Here is a 14,462-nt window from a genome sequence, read left to right on the forward strand (position 1 = left end):
GAAAATAGCACCAAGCACCTTTTGAAAATTATGATTCTTTGGCCCCAAATTACGATGACCACATCTCCTTTCAGCACAAATAAACATTTACCCAAATAAAAGGAGCCACTGTGATCTTTGCTGTTTGCCGTGGGTTCCTGGCTGCCTGAGGTGTTGGTTTAGGTTTTGAGTGATTCCTGATTCCTGAAGCAGTACGGAAGTAACAGCCCTGTTTTCTAAGTGCAGCTGATTTGGTATCTAACTTCTGAAAAGTTCCTTCTCACCAGCAGGTCCTGACAATGGAAGCTGAACTTGGAACTCTGTAAATCTTAATTTAAAAAAGAACCCTCCATTTCTGAAGTAGTTTAGGCAACCCAAAGCTAATCTTAAAAATATCTCTGATGAGGTGCTTTAGTATGGATTACCAAACATCCAGAATGGGTTTCAAAGAACTCACAGAAACTTCTGGAAGTTTTTGGTGTGCTCTTAGGTCAATGAGATTCTAAATGGAGTATTTGATTCCCTAATGTTCCTACCATCAGAGAAACAAAAACATGCTGCTAGAAGAGAATTTTATTCATGATTTCTAATTTTCCCCTCTTCTCTCTGGGGAATGCATGGATTCATACACTTGATTGTTAAACGGAAAAGCCTATTTCCCTGGCTAATGCGTGTTCTTCTAAATTAATTCAAGACTTCCTAAGAACAATTGATTAAAACAAAAGAAAAATGAAAAGTTCCTTGAAACGTTTTCAAAGAACTATATGCATCTAAGGGTCCATTCCCTCATGTGCCCGGTGGATATCAAAGGCAAGGTCTTAGCTTCCTGTGCTCAGGTGTCCTACACCTCACTCAGCAGAGGGGTGCATGTGGATAGGGGATGCCCTCTGTCTCACAGTATGAAGCAGGATTGTCCCTCTGTCTCACAGTACGAAGCAGGACTGTCCCTCTGCCACACAGTACGAAGCAGGACTATCCATTGAAGACTGGCACCTCTTCTTAGTTCTTGTATTTATTTATTTTCCTTTATTATTCCATCCTTCTTTGAAAATTATTCATGCTGGAAGAAATGAAAGTATGCAATATATATACATATATATATATATGTATATATATACACACACACACACTTAAAATTGCTATAGAGGATCTTCAAGACCCATATTATTCTTGAAATGAGGTGATTCTAAAAGTTAAGATGCTTCCGCACAGAAGAAATTTTTCTTGAAATAAATGTGTATACACTGTTTAGCTCAATGGCAAAGACCTCCTTTTTGATTGACTTGGGAATGACAAATACTTATTGAATATGTGTGTAACTCAATAATGAATGTACTATATAATGATCAATGTTACTATTTGATACCATTTCATAATGTTTATTCTTCCGTCTCCTTTATGGTTTTCATAGACTCTAGTTATCCTCTTTGGCTTTAGAACTCAGAGAGAGATTGGAAATCAGGTGGCAAAGACTTTGGGTAATAATTATTGTTATCAAGCTTAGCCTGTGATACTAAAGACATGCTTGCTCCTCACATCCTAGGAGATGTTCTAGGCGATCTTGTGGAGTTCAGAGGACTTGGGGTCTGAGCACTGAGTCCTTAACCTTCAACAGCTCCTCTCACTGCTTCCGTTTGTTTCTGTATTTCCTTTACTTGAAGCATGCTAAATTTACCATTGTAGCCACTCCTCTGAGATCCTGTTCATGTACCACAGCCCTTCTCAACAACCTGAAGAAACCTAATTTTGTTCTTTTATTTTTAATTTTAAATGGGGGGAAACAACCTTCCTATCATAACCTATTTTTACACTTAATTTAGTCTTAGTAAGGAAAAAACGATAATACATGCCTGGAACCCGGTTATTAAACATGGGATGGAATGTTTCACAGAGGTTGTTTGAGGTATAATGTATATACTGTAAATTTTACCCACTGGAATCTAGTGAACTTATATACTTTACAAACATCATCACAATTCAGTCATTAAGTTCCTCAGCTTGTTCCAATCTTCCCTCCCACCCATCTTCTGTCGGTCCCCACTCTAAACCTCCAGACATTGGAAACCACTGCTCTGAAATCCATCTTTATAAATGTGCTATCTCCTGGGAATTCTATAGATGGGTCATGTAGTATGAAGACTTTGATTCTGTTTTCTTTCGCTAAGTAGAGCATTATGAGGCTAATCAACTTAGTCATATATGTCAGGTATTTGGTTTCTCTAACCTCTGGATAGCGTTCCATGGTAATCATGCACTCTATTTTGTTGTCCGTTCATCAGTTGGTGAACATTTGGACTTCTTCCAGCTGTGGGCTATGATGAATAAGGCTGCTGTGAGTATTCACATGCAAGTCTTTGTATGAATCAACGTTTAAATGCTCTTGGATAAAAATCTTATGAATAGAAAATATGAATTAGTTGTATGACAGGTTGCAGTTTCTTCATAAGAAGGTACCAAACTCTTAGAATAGTGGAGTCCTTTTATATCTTCTCCAACAATGTGTGAGAGTTTCTGCTTTACAAAATCTTTACCATTATTTGAATTTCCTCATTGAATGTATAATAGAATCATTTTGTGGTTCCAATTTGCCTTTCTTTGACACCTAGGAATGTTGGGCTCCTTTAATGAACTTAGACACTTGTTTATATGCAAAGGCTTTTAATTCAAGTCTTCTTCCTTCAATGGAGTTGTTAGATTGCACTGGTGTGTGTGTGTGTGTGTGTGTGTGTGTGTGTGTGTGTGTGTGTGTTCATGCTGGATGTGAAACCTAAGGATAGTTTACAGCTACTTTTTTTTTATAATTTTGCTTGTCTCTTCATTTTGTCAATGATATCTTTGAATAACTTATACTTTTGATGTCTTATCTAAGCACGATTTGCCTACTCCAAGTCACAAAGACTTCCCCTTATGTTTTCTTTTAGAAGCTTTATAATATTTACTCATTCCCTTAGGTATGCGATTTATTTTGAGTTAATGTTTACATATGGTTTAAGATGGTGGTCAGAGATCATAAATTCTACATTAGTTTCTGATATTCCAGTGCTAGGCTTGACACAAGCACCCCTTTCCTTTTTGAATTGGCTTGGTATCTTTCACATTTCGTTTTTATTGAACTATCCTCCAAAACATTACTTATTATTATTTTATCCCAGTTTCAGAGACCAACTTAGAGATTTGTTGAGTTGGATGACAGAACTAATAAAAGAGATCTAGACCACCCAAGGGCAAATCTTGTGTTCCTAGTAATATTGATAAACTTAACAAAAGAATCAGCTTTCAACTTAAAGTGTCACAAGAGATGTTTTGTTCTGTAGCCAAATATCAAGAAACACAGACTTGCTTTACTGAAGTACTATGTTCCAGAATGGTAGCAGTTCCATGAAGTTTTATAGTAACAAAAGAAAAATTTAAGTAAAGACATTTCAAATACATTGATGGAAAACATCAGACAGTTGGGCTACAGAAAAGCAGGGAAACTTCAGCTATTGGTCTTAGATGCTAACTGACAACATTTGGTTGGTGGAAACTAATAGTCTATTTGAACATTCCAAAAGATTTTTCTAGTGGTCACCAAGATGCTAGGTCACATGAAGAGGGTAATAAGTATCAAGTAATGGTGTTAAAGGTGGCCCAAGGGAGCCTGGCTCTGGGCTTTTGACATTCAACTTCCCCACATCTTTGAAGTCTAATCAGTCAGTCTTACTAGTCGGAGCTCACAAAATCCTTTCTGTGTATGCATTTTATTTCCACATTAACTCTAAGTTTCCTAAGTTTTCCATGTCATCTAGTCTCATTTTGCCACCATGATCTTGGGAACGTGCTTACTTACTTGACGATGGTGGTATTAAACAGCCACTGACAGAGGCAATGGTATTTGTGTGGTAAGAAATGTCAACCCTCCCATGCCTATGGCTTATGGCCACTGCATTTACACCAGCCTAGACTTTCCCTGTAAAGGAGATGTGTATGAGAAGAACTACATTCCTTCCACCAAAGCCCACCATTCCAGGTAAACTTACTATGGTGTCCCAAGAAGGTCTTTTTTGTCATTTTTATTTGTCAAAGTAAATTAAGTTCAAGCAACATGAAGTAAAAGTCAGATGAAGACTTTTAGAAAGAGACAAGAGTACTTGACCTGGGAACCAGTGGCTTGGTCCTGGTTCTCGGCGACTCTGCCAGCTGGTGAGCGTCTCTAACTCCTTACCTGTAAGACAACAGGCATGGGTCAGGTCAACATCAAGGTTTCCCTCACATCCTAGCCTGTGTTCAGTTAGATACTCCTGTGTATCTACTCTGCTCTGATGACACATCTGTAGCTTCCCTTGTTTGCAGACTGCAGCGAGGATCTGTTTCACTGTGGAACAGGCAAGTGCCTCCACCACAGCCTTGTGTGCGATGGGTATGATGACTGTGGGGACCTGAGCGACGAGCAAAACTGTGGTAAGTGATTTTGAGTTCTTAAGGGTTTCACTAAAAACCACATATGGCCAAGAACGAATATCTGTCTGATTCCTGAATGACTAGGAGGTTCAGTTGTAAAATTAAGCAAAACAAAACAAAATAAAACAAAACAAAATAACAACAGCAGCAGCAACAACAAACCTCCTTCTTATTTAGAAAGGAAAGTGTCCAAACACTGCTCTCAGTTGTGCCTTATGGACCAGCATCCTCCTCGCTTAACAGTCACACAAGGGCAGATTAAGGAAGTATAGTAGAAAGATAATATGGTTGTTACAGTGCTGGTGTTTTTTTTGTGTCACGTTCTGTTTCTCTTCTGGCTAGAGCTGTCTCATATTTAGATTTTGAGCTCCTGAGCAAAACTGTTCAGAGAAATTATAAAGCCCAGCACGTGACCGAAGACTCCCGCCCCCGAGAGCAGCTGACTTCCAGGCACTGTAGCAACTTCTTGTACAGTATGGTCACCAAGGATTAGGATGACAGATTGGCTTTATGTCCAAATGCTAGTTTCTTGCCTTCCCAAGCACAAACCTTCCTCTGAAGGAACATACTCAATTCTGCATCATGTCTTTTGAATCTAAAGCAGAAAAAATAACTCGTGCTGATTGATCTTTATAGCTTCGAGATAAGCTTTGTATTTTATGCATTGTATTGTTGACAGCAGGAACTTCGCAGTGTGTACCAGAGAGCAAGCTTGAATGAAGACAGACGCTGAACAGGGACCAGCATTGGTGACTCTCAAGAGGGATGCTAGAAAGAATAGGAATGTGAGGCAAAGGAAGTCTTGGAGTGGAGATGGTCAGAAAAGAGCCCCAAGCTAGGAAATAAAATTGGTAGTTTCTACACGTATTGTCTAACTTCCCCTCACCAAATCCATAAAATATTGAAAATTCTAGGCGTACAAACCACCCTCTAGTGATTTGTAGATACGGGACTGTCTATATTTGGGGCAAAGGATGTGAGACTACTGGAATCTTGTTTATCACAGAATCTAGTGTGAGGAATGCTTACAGGCCATCTAATCCACACCCTTCATTGTCCTGAGGACAAGCAGATGTCAGAAAGTCTATGCTTTCAAGATGCCTTCATTAAAGAGCAGAAATTATAGTTTTCTTTGAACCAGTCATTGCCCTGTTCTGCTTTTGGTGGACCAAACATGGCTAGGTCTTCTGGTTCTGCCTGAGCTCCTCTCTTGTGGCTACTTCTTTTCCTTCTATGGAAGCATCATGGCTTCCATAATTTCTACTTTATTTACCTAAAATATGCTTTATGGTCCATTGTTGCTCAGGAGATTGTGACCAAGGCCGTGTCCATGGATACACATGAAACTTTCTCATTTTTCCATCTGCTATTTGTAGATCCACACCTTTATGGAGCCGTTCTATTTATGTCACAACATCGATCAGAATAAAGCAGTGTATAAATTCTTCCCTTTAAGACAAGAAACTTGTCACTTAGTGAACCCCTCACTTGCCAAATTCCAGGAATGGGTGGGTTGGGACAGAGTATGTATCCAGATGCAAAGAAATCATAAAAACAATAATGGTTTGCCTTTCTTGCTTAGCAATTCTTTCAAACATGAGCTATAGATTAAGATAATCCAGTAGAAAACCTGGGCTTAGCATCAGGAGGGATGACACAAGAGGACTCTCATCTTTCCAGAGAGATGCTATAATTCTTAGGAACACAGCAGACTTGGGTCAGACGCATCATTCAGCCATCTGCATCTTGAAGCTCAAAGATTCACTCTGTTCACTTGACTCAGTGTAAAAGTCATAGATTTATTTTTTTCCTTAAATAAAGGAAACAAGACATTCAATATTAGAGCACCTGTCCTGGGGAACAGGTGACTCTTTGCCCTCAGGATGTAGCATGGAGCCTGACCCTGATAGAAGGTAGCATTTGAACTTAGATCTATCTGTCCTAGGAACATTAGCGATGGAGCTGGAACGAGAGTGAGTGTCTTCAGCTAGAACTGTGAGCAGCACAAGTCTAGGGGTTTCCTGTACATTTTTCCCCATCTTCATGATATATCCTTTTCTCCAGATTGCAATCTCACAAAAGAGCATCGCTGTGGAGACGGGCGCTGCATCGCGGCTGAGTGGGTGTGTGATGGGGACCATGACTGTGTGGACAAGTCTGACGAGGTCAACTGCTGTGAGTTCCCCCGAGATGTCTCATTTTGCTTGTTTTTCTCTTTTCTTTCTCTCTTCAGACTGTACATTGAAATCAAAGTCCATTACGTAAACAGCACTCTGGGAGGAGGGTTCTTAGGCCATCGCTCTATCTGATTCTGTCTTCTGTCTATGAGTAGAGCATCCAAGAGGTGTGAGAACAGTAAGCTTATAGCTGTGACTTCAAGTCCCTCCCCTCCAAAGTCCACAGTTAAACTGGCTGGCCCAGCAGAGTCTGCTTTTTGTCTGTCTACTCATGGATTCTTCAAACATCTGTGACTTTTCCAAGAACAATTCTCTTCCCAGAGACCAAGCAGCCCCCACCCCTTTCTCTGAAAATCATATATGAGCAGCTTAGCCTCATGCTCTCAGGGGCCATTTGTGGGAGAACATGGGAGGAGTGCAGAGAGAAGGAAGCCTGTTACAGTCCTGTGTAACACAGAAAGTGTGTGAGAGTGATTATCATTTCATATCAGACTATGTTTCTGGATAAACAAGAACTTGTTTTGGCATCAGTCATGACAAGTATGACTGTTAACCATGTTCTTCCCCTTGGGAGATTTGCTATCCCCTCAGAAAACAGAAATGGGAAAAAAGTTAATACTGCCAGTTACATATTGAAATAGTATAACTGACCTGAAATGATTAAAATGATGTATCTCACATATTTTAGCTCTAAACCTTTTAGTACAATAGGTAGAAAGGGTTGGTACAGTTTCCCTGTCGTATCTGCATGGATTACAGAGATCTAGGTGGATATCGCCACCTAAGGATGCTCGAGTTTTTTATAGGGAAAGGCATGTATTTGATCTCACTTCTCCTGTACACCTTAAAATCACCTCTAGTTCCCTTATCCTCCACAATGCAATGTAAATGCTCTGTGGAAAGTTTTTATACTGAGTTGTTTAGGAAATAACAATGAGAAAATACTCTGCCCGTGTTTAGTATGAATATCTTGCCTCAACATTTCTGATTTGCTATTAGATGAGTCTGTAAGCCCAGAACGCACAGAAGTTGCATATGAAGTTGAATGTTCACTTGGCTTATACTTTGAGGCTTTGAAGTGTCAATAGCGTAGTTTGTATTTTGACATAAAAGCTGTATAAAAGTCCCATAAATATGATAGTTGACTTTCTCTTTCCCTACATAATTTGAAATCCTTACTTCTTTGCTGTATTAAAGTTCTGGGGAGAGCAAGCCCATGATAGTCAAATAAAACACATCTGGTGAGGAGCCTCGATTCAAGAAGTGGGTCTTCATGTTAGATGCCAATTCAGTGAAGACTGAGACCACGTGAAACTTGGGTTTTTGATACTTCCAAACATGGGAAGTATAAAACTTTGAGAAATCGCAAGAATCAGAACTCTAAAGGTAATCGGACACTCTCCTTTTAAATACTAGTCATCAATACGTCAGACAATAAAGTGTTCACTGTGTAGTAGGTACTATGGGAGTTCTTTAAGCACAGTATCTCATTAGCTCATTAGATTAGGAAGCCATGGAGTGCAAAGCTTGGGTGTAAAGTCAGACAAGGTTGTTTTCATATTCTTGCTCTCCCTCAGCTCCCTCATTTTTAAAAAAATTGAGGGCTATAACATCTGTCATTCATATATATGACACACACCCCAGTTCGTGCCACAAAACATACCCCTCATAAGTGCAGTTTTATCATTGCTGATGTCACTGAAAAGCACGCAGTTCTTCATAAGTTCTTTCACAGTGAAGAGGAGTTCTTAGAAGGAGGGAGACTGTCCACTCCAGAAATTCTTGGAATTAAAAAAGAAAAGTAGCGCTACCTCCATTTGTGTATGTACAGCACATCCTTGGCTGGCGATGGCGGTTTGTATGAACGGTAAGAAGAACCAATGACTAAGGTGACTATTCTCCTGGCCTCCCCTAGCTTGTCCCAGCCAGGGCCTTGTGGAATGCAGAAGTGGACAGTGCATCCCTAGCACCTTCCAGTGTGATGGGGACGAAGACTGTAAGGACGGGAGTGACGAGGAGAACTGCAGTGACCGTGAGTGTCTCCAGCGTCCCCAGTGACCTCAGTGTCCCCAGTGTTCTCAGTGACCTCAGTGTCCCCAGTGTTCTCAGTGACCTCAGTGTCCCCAGTGTTCTCAGTGACCTCAGTGTCCCCAGTGTTCTCAGTGACCTCAGTGTCCCCAGTGTTCTCAGTGACCTCGGTGTCCCCAGTGTTCACAGTGCCTCCAGTGTCCCCAGTGTTCTCAGTGACCTCAGTGTCCCCAGTGTTCTCAGTGACCTCAGTGTCCCCAGTGTTCTCAGTGACCTCAGTGTCCCCAGTGTTCTCAGTGACCTCAGTGTCCCCAGTGTTCTCAGTGACCTCGGTGTCCCCAGTGTTCACAGTGCCTCCAGTGTCCCCAGTGTCCCCAGTGTCCTCAGTGTTCCCAGTATCCCCAGTGTTCACAGTGTCCCCAGTGTCCTCAGTGTCTCTAGTGTCCCTGGTCTCCCCAGTGTCCCCAGTGTCTTTAGTGTCCCCATTGACCTCAGTGTCCCCAGTGTCCTCAGTGTCCTCAGTGACCCCAGTCCCCAGATCATTCCTGTATTGGTGGATCTCTTTGGGGAACCAACCAGATCATTTGGGAGTTGCTTAAGCAGGATTTCTGTACACACGAGTCACCTTTTCTCTTAGTAAATATATAATGCCTCAACAGCACAGGCTGGAAACCCGTTCCCAAGGACACAGGTTTGAGGTGACGCCACATGCTCAGACTCTGAGGTGACGTCACAGGCTCAGACTCTGAGGTGATGCCACAGGCTCAGACTCTGAGATGACGCCACAGGCTCAGACTCTGAGGTGACGTCACAGACTCAGACTCTGAGGTGACGTCATAGGCTCAGTCTCTGAGGTGATGTCACAGGCTCAGACTCTGAGATGACGCCACAGACTTAGACTCTGAGATGACGCCACAGACTTAGACTCTGAGGTGACACCACAGGCTCAGACTCTGAGGTGACGCCACAGACTTAGACTCTGAGGTGATGCCACAGGCTCAGACTCTGAGGTGACGTCACAGACTCAGACTCAGAGATGACGTCACAGGCTCAGACTCTGAGGTGACGCCACAGGCTCAGACTCTGAGGTGACGCCACAGGCTCAGACTCTGAGATGACGCCACAGACTCAGACTCTGAGGTGACGCCACATGCTCAGACTCTGAGGTGACGTCACAGGCTCAGACTCTGAGATGACGCCACAGACTTAGACTCTGAGGTGATGCCACAGGCTCAGACTCTGAGGTGACGTCACAGACTCAGACTCTGAGATGACGTCACAGGCTCAGACTCTGAGGTGACGCCACAGACTTAGACTCTGAGGTGATGCCACAGGCTCAGACTCTGAGGTGACGCCACAGGCTCAGACTCTGAGGTGACGCCACAGGCTCAGACTCTGAGGTGATGCCACAGGCTCAGACTCTGAGGTGATGCCACAGGCTCAGACTCTGAGGTGATGCCACAGGCTCAGACTCTGAGGTGACGCCACAGGCTTAGACTGTTGCACTGCTATGGAACCTTCTCTTCACTAGGCTTAATAAAGAGAAAACTTCAGCTTGTAGCATGCGGCTAAATGTGATTAGATTCCAAATAGAAGGAATTGGCTCATGAAATTAAATGTAACTGCATCAGAATTTGGCCACATTCAGAGAAGCAGTTTAATGTTTCACATTGCCAAGCAACAGATTTAAATATACTTTAAAAGGGACACAATATCTATGCATGAAACTTAAACAGAAAGGAGAAATTAAAACATGTTGGGTCTTAAACGTGATCATCTCTGTTTTTTTTTTTTTTAAGTTCCGCACTGATTATTTTAAGACCTAATTTCTATAAAAACCTTTTAGCATGGGTCTTGTGGAATATCCCCAACTTAATAACCTCCCATGTGGGTTCATATAGTATCAGCATTGCACAGTGGGAATGCACATGGCCGTTACATGCTTGGTGCTGAGTTTCAAGCCCTGTGCTACTACTACTTGCTATCTGGGTGGCTGTAGGTGAGTCACCCTACTTTCTAGGTCACAGTTTGCACATGTGACAATGTCAGATGACAATGACTGCTGTGCCTGGCAAGTGCCTGGGGAAAGCTGAATAAATAGTTCTTGTTGTTACACAGCTAATATGGGGTCATTTTCTCCTCCTGGGAAATCAGTCTAACAAAACAACTGATGGGGCTCTCTGTCTCATGAGAGAGCGCTTACATTCAATATCCAGCCATGCAGCTCAGGCTGCAAGAATTCAGGGTGCTGTGCTTCTGTGTGTTGTGCACACTTGGCAAAGAGCTCTTGTCAAAAGCTTATGATGGAGATGTTCTAAAACATCTGGCTGAAGACTGAGATGAGCTCTTTCAGAAGTGGGGAGTTTAGATGAGCATGGCAGACCCACGCACCACATGGCCAAGGTTTTGAGATAGGAAGGGAAGGTGTTATAAGCTACATACAGAGCAAAGACCATGATGTGTCATATACAGACCTTTTCCTGTTGCTTTTCTGCTTAGAAAGCCGTTCTCCCCTTCTCCTGAGAATTTACTCCATCTGTCTGGAACACTTCCTTGGGCAGCTCTGCCCTCCTGCCCTAGTCTGCTTCAGCTGTTCTTGATAAACACCTCTGGTAAAGTCGTGTTTTCATAGCCTCGTGAGGTGTAGGTCAGGACCGTGTTAGACTTAGAGATGCTGCACAGAGAGGGTGTGGCCTTTTGCCATTCAGAATTCACAAAGCAGGTACTTCATATTTGCTGAACTATTGAATACATGATGTCTGAAAATGTCATGAAGAGCTTACAATTATTAAAAATGTTTAAGGTTGCCTTGAGGGAGGAAAAAATAAATCTGATGGCTTTGAAAGACAATAGTGACATCTTTTATGCAAGATGACAATGTATAACATTTCACACAAGAGGGTTTGGAAGGAGGATTCCAGTATAATATCCATTGGCTTAAAATTGTGGAGAAGCATGATTTATTATGTACATATATGGCTATGGTGCCTTGCAAGATATTCTGGATCCCATATGGCATGTCTGAAAATAATTGACCATAGTAATGGGGGAGAAATGGAAAGAGAATAGCTAGCAATTTAATACTGTATCCACTTAATCTACAAATAGCTGGGAATCCACATACCTTAAGAAAAAGCTATCAGGGCAAAGACTTCTGCTGCTGCTATTCATTTTGGAAAGAAGAAACCCCAATGTTAGGTCGTCAGAGATTAGTGATACTATCTAGGGATACTGGAAGTCTGGGTAGCAGCAGTGAAAGACTTACACTATGATAGAGGATCCTTAAAATAGGGCCTTCGCCTTGATGCCCTGTTGGTTACCAGGGAAAGTGTTCTCCTTAAACTGGAGAGTTGGAAGGCGGGGGCAAACCAGAATGGCAATATCTTTGTATGACCCTCTTGGCCTCACATCACTTGCATTTTATTTTGTTAAAAATACGCAACTATGTAAAAACCAGTATGGTTTTCCCCATTGGAAGCAACCGTCTGTCTTTTTCCTTTAGTGTGGTTTGCCTTGGTTTTGTTCATTTGTACGGAGTTCTTTTGGATGCTCGCCTGCACTTAGTTGATGGGAAGATGAACCCAGAGCATATCGATTCCATATGTGTTCAATATTGGGAGGGAGACTGGAAGGGAATTAAAGCTGTGTCATCCTTCAGCTTCAGCAGACATTCTTAGACCTTCAGATGGAGGGTTGGGGACTGGCAGGTGATGAAAGCTAACGGGCTTTTCCCCTTCCACAGGTCCGACACCGTGTCCTGGAGGAGATCGGGGTTGCCTTGACAGTTCCTGTGTCGAATCCTGTGCTGGTAGCTCTCTGTGTGACTCAGACAGCAGCCTGAGTAACTGCAGTAAGTACAACAGTCGACACGGGCAATTTCTGCGACAGACCGAACATCCAGCCTCTTCCTACCCCACTGCCATAAACTCCGGAAGTTGGAGTTTCTCTGAAAAAGCACATAGATTTGCTTTTGCTTTTGTCCAGAGTTTGCATGTGGTAGCGGAAAGGAACCAAAATGGTCTTCATTAACTAAATAAGAAGCAAATGTGTGGTTGTGGATGGGTCATCCATCCACATTGCTTAATGCCATTACCACTGCATTCTCCTCAACATCAGCTCCTATAAATTATTCCGTGCACTCGTCTGCAGGCAGATGTTATCTTCCTTCTTTTTTTAAAGCACAGCTTCTAAACTGGAGACTTCATCCAAGAAACAGATAGGAGAGTCATCCCAGTCGTCACATAAAATCTGGTCATTTTATGCTTCTGATAGATGCCTCCTTATCATTGCAAGCATGATGGTGGACTATTATGGTCTGGGAGTCATTGCACTAATTTGTCTCATGGACAGTGTGGTGGCTCCAATGGTGAGAGCAGGTGGCTGTCTCTAAATTAGTTTTCAGTAGATTAGCTGAGGGGAGACAGAATGGCCAAGAGTGGAGAATATCAAATAAACTCCTGTGGGAAATTTTAACTGAACTAGAAAATTTCCAAAGACTGACTTTTAGAAATGATTTGTTCCTCCCAGATTCAGTTATTATATCACTTCTCTCATTTGGAGTAATTAATTGTCCCATCCTCAGCTTGGATTAAGAGTTACTCCCTATTACGTACCCTCTCCGTCAAGGCTTTGGCTAGTAGACTAAGTGGGGATGGACTTCCAGTGGCCTTGTAACGTTTGAGGTGAATTGTATCCCAGGATATCAATGCTCACAGATGCTAAGAAACTCTTTTCCATATACCACAAACACTGAAAGATCATAGCTCCTGGGTGTTTGACACTGGCTTATGCATTGGTCCTTCCATTATTGAAAGTGGCTTCCATACCTGACTTCCAGCCGTCTCTCAAGGAGTCTCTGGGTAGATATCTGTGCCTGATTCTCTATATAGATGGCTAATAGCATATCCCCTTGTCAGTCTGTTCCTATACATGGGAATGTGATTATTTTATAATATTTAACACCATTAGCATCGATAGTGTTTAGCTTCTTGATCTCCACCCCCTCTATGATATTTGTTTTTTCCAATTGGAATTTGCAGAGAGAACAGGTAAGAAGTTATTTGAGGAAAAGTCACTCATTTGTTCCTCTTTTCCCCTTCACATCCCCCTACTCTTTCTTTCTTTCTTTCTTTCTTTCTTTCTTTCTTTCTTTCTTTCTTTCTTTCTTCCTTCCTTCCTTCCTTCCTTCTTTCCTTCATTTCTTCTTTCCTTCTCTCCCTTCCTCTTCCCCCTTAGCTCCTCCTCCTCCTCCTCCTCCTCCTCCTCCTCCTCTTCCTCCTCCTCCTCCTCCTCCTCCTCCTGTAACAGGGTTTCACTATGTTTCTCCAACTGGGCTGGAACTCTATGTAGACCTGGCTGGGCCTCGCACTCATAGAGATATGCTGGGTTTTGCCTCCTGAGTCCTGGGATTAAAGACACGTGTCAACCATATTTCTTTCTCTTCTTCAGTGCAAAATTAAACAGAATACAGAGGGAAAATGAATGAATAAACACATAGACTGTGGAATATATTAGTAAAGCTGAATACTTAGCACAAGTTAACAGTACTGTGTCTGGTTTGATGCCTTTGACGTTGTGAATGACGAAAGTTGATATTCATCGGGCTAAGCCAGCACTTCACCAAACCTCCTTGGATTCTAGTCTCTGAAGATACTAGTTCTTGCCATCTCATAAAAATTACACCATTTCCTGTGCTCTCTGAAGATGCACTGAGAGGACTCAGGTCTCAGGATGTCTTATATGTCCTCGGTGACTCCTGTGTGAAGCCATGGTTGACAAAGCCATGGTCTGCTTCTGACTACATGAATGTGTGTCGCCTCTGATACTGGATGTAGACAG

General features: G+C 42.3%; 1 protein-coding gene across 6 annotated transcripts in view; it reads left to right on the forward strand.

Moving 5' to 3' along the window:
• Window positions 1-14,462, forward strand: part of Corin (corin, serine peptidase) — a 230,059-nt gene that overhangs the window by 164,901 nt on the left and 50,696 nt on the right. For all 6 annotated transcript variants that reach the window (XM_008770139.4, NM_182473.2, XM_063272920.1 and 3 more), the window contains 4 exons: window positions 4,312-4,419; window positions 6,484-6,594; window positions 8,512-8,628; window positions 12,367-12,474. In XM_008770139.4, coding sequence (XP_008768361.1) covers window positions 4,312-4,419; window positions 6,484-6,594; window positions 8,512-8,628; window positions 12,367-12,474 — 444 coding nt within the window. The remainder of the gene's footprint in view (window positions 1-4,311; window positions 4,420-6,483; window positions 6,595-8,511; window positions 8,629-12,366; window positions 12,475-14,462) is intronic.

This window comes from Rattus norvegicus, chromosome 14 (assembly GCF_036323735.1).
Source record: "Rattus norvegicus strain BN/NHsdMcwi chromosome 14, GRCr8, whole genome shotgun sequence".
Lineage (NCBI taxonomy): Eukaryota > Metazoa > Chordata > Mammalia > Rodentia > Muridae > Rattus > Rattus norvegicus.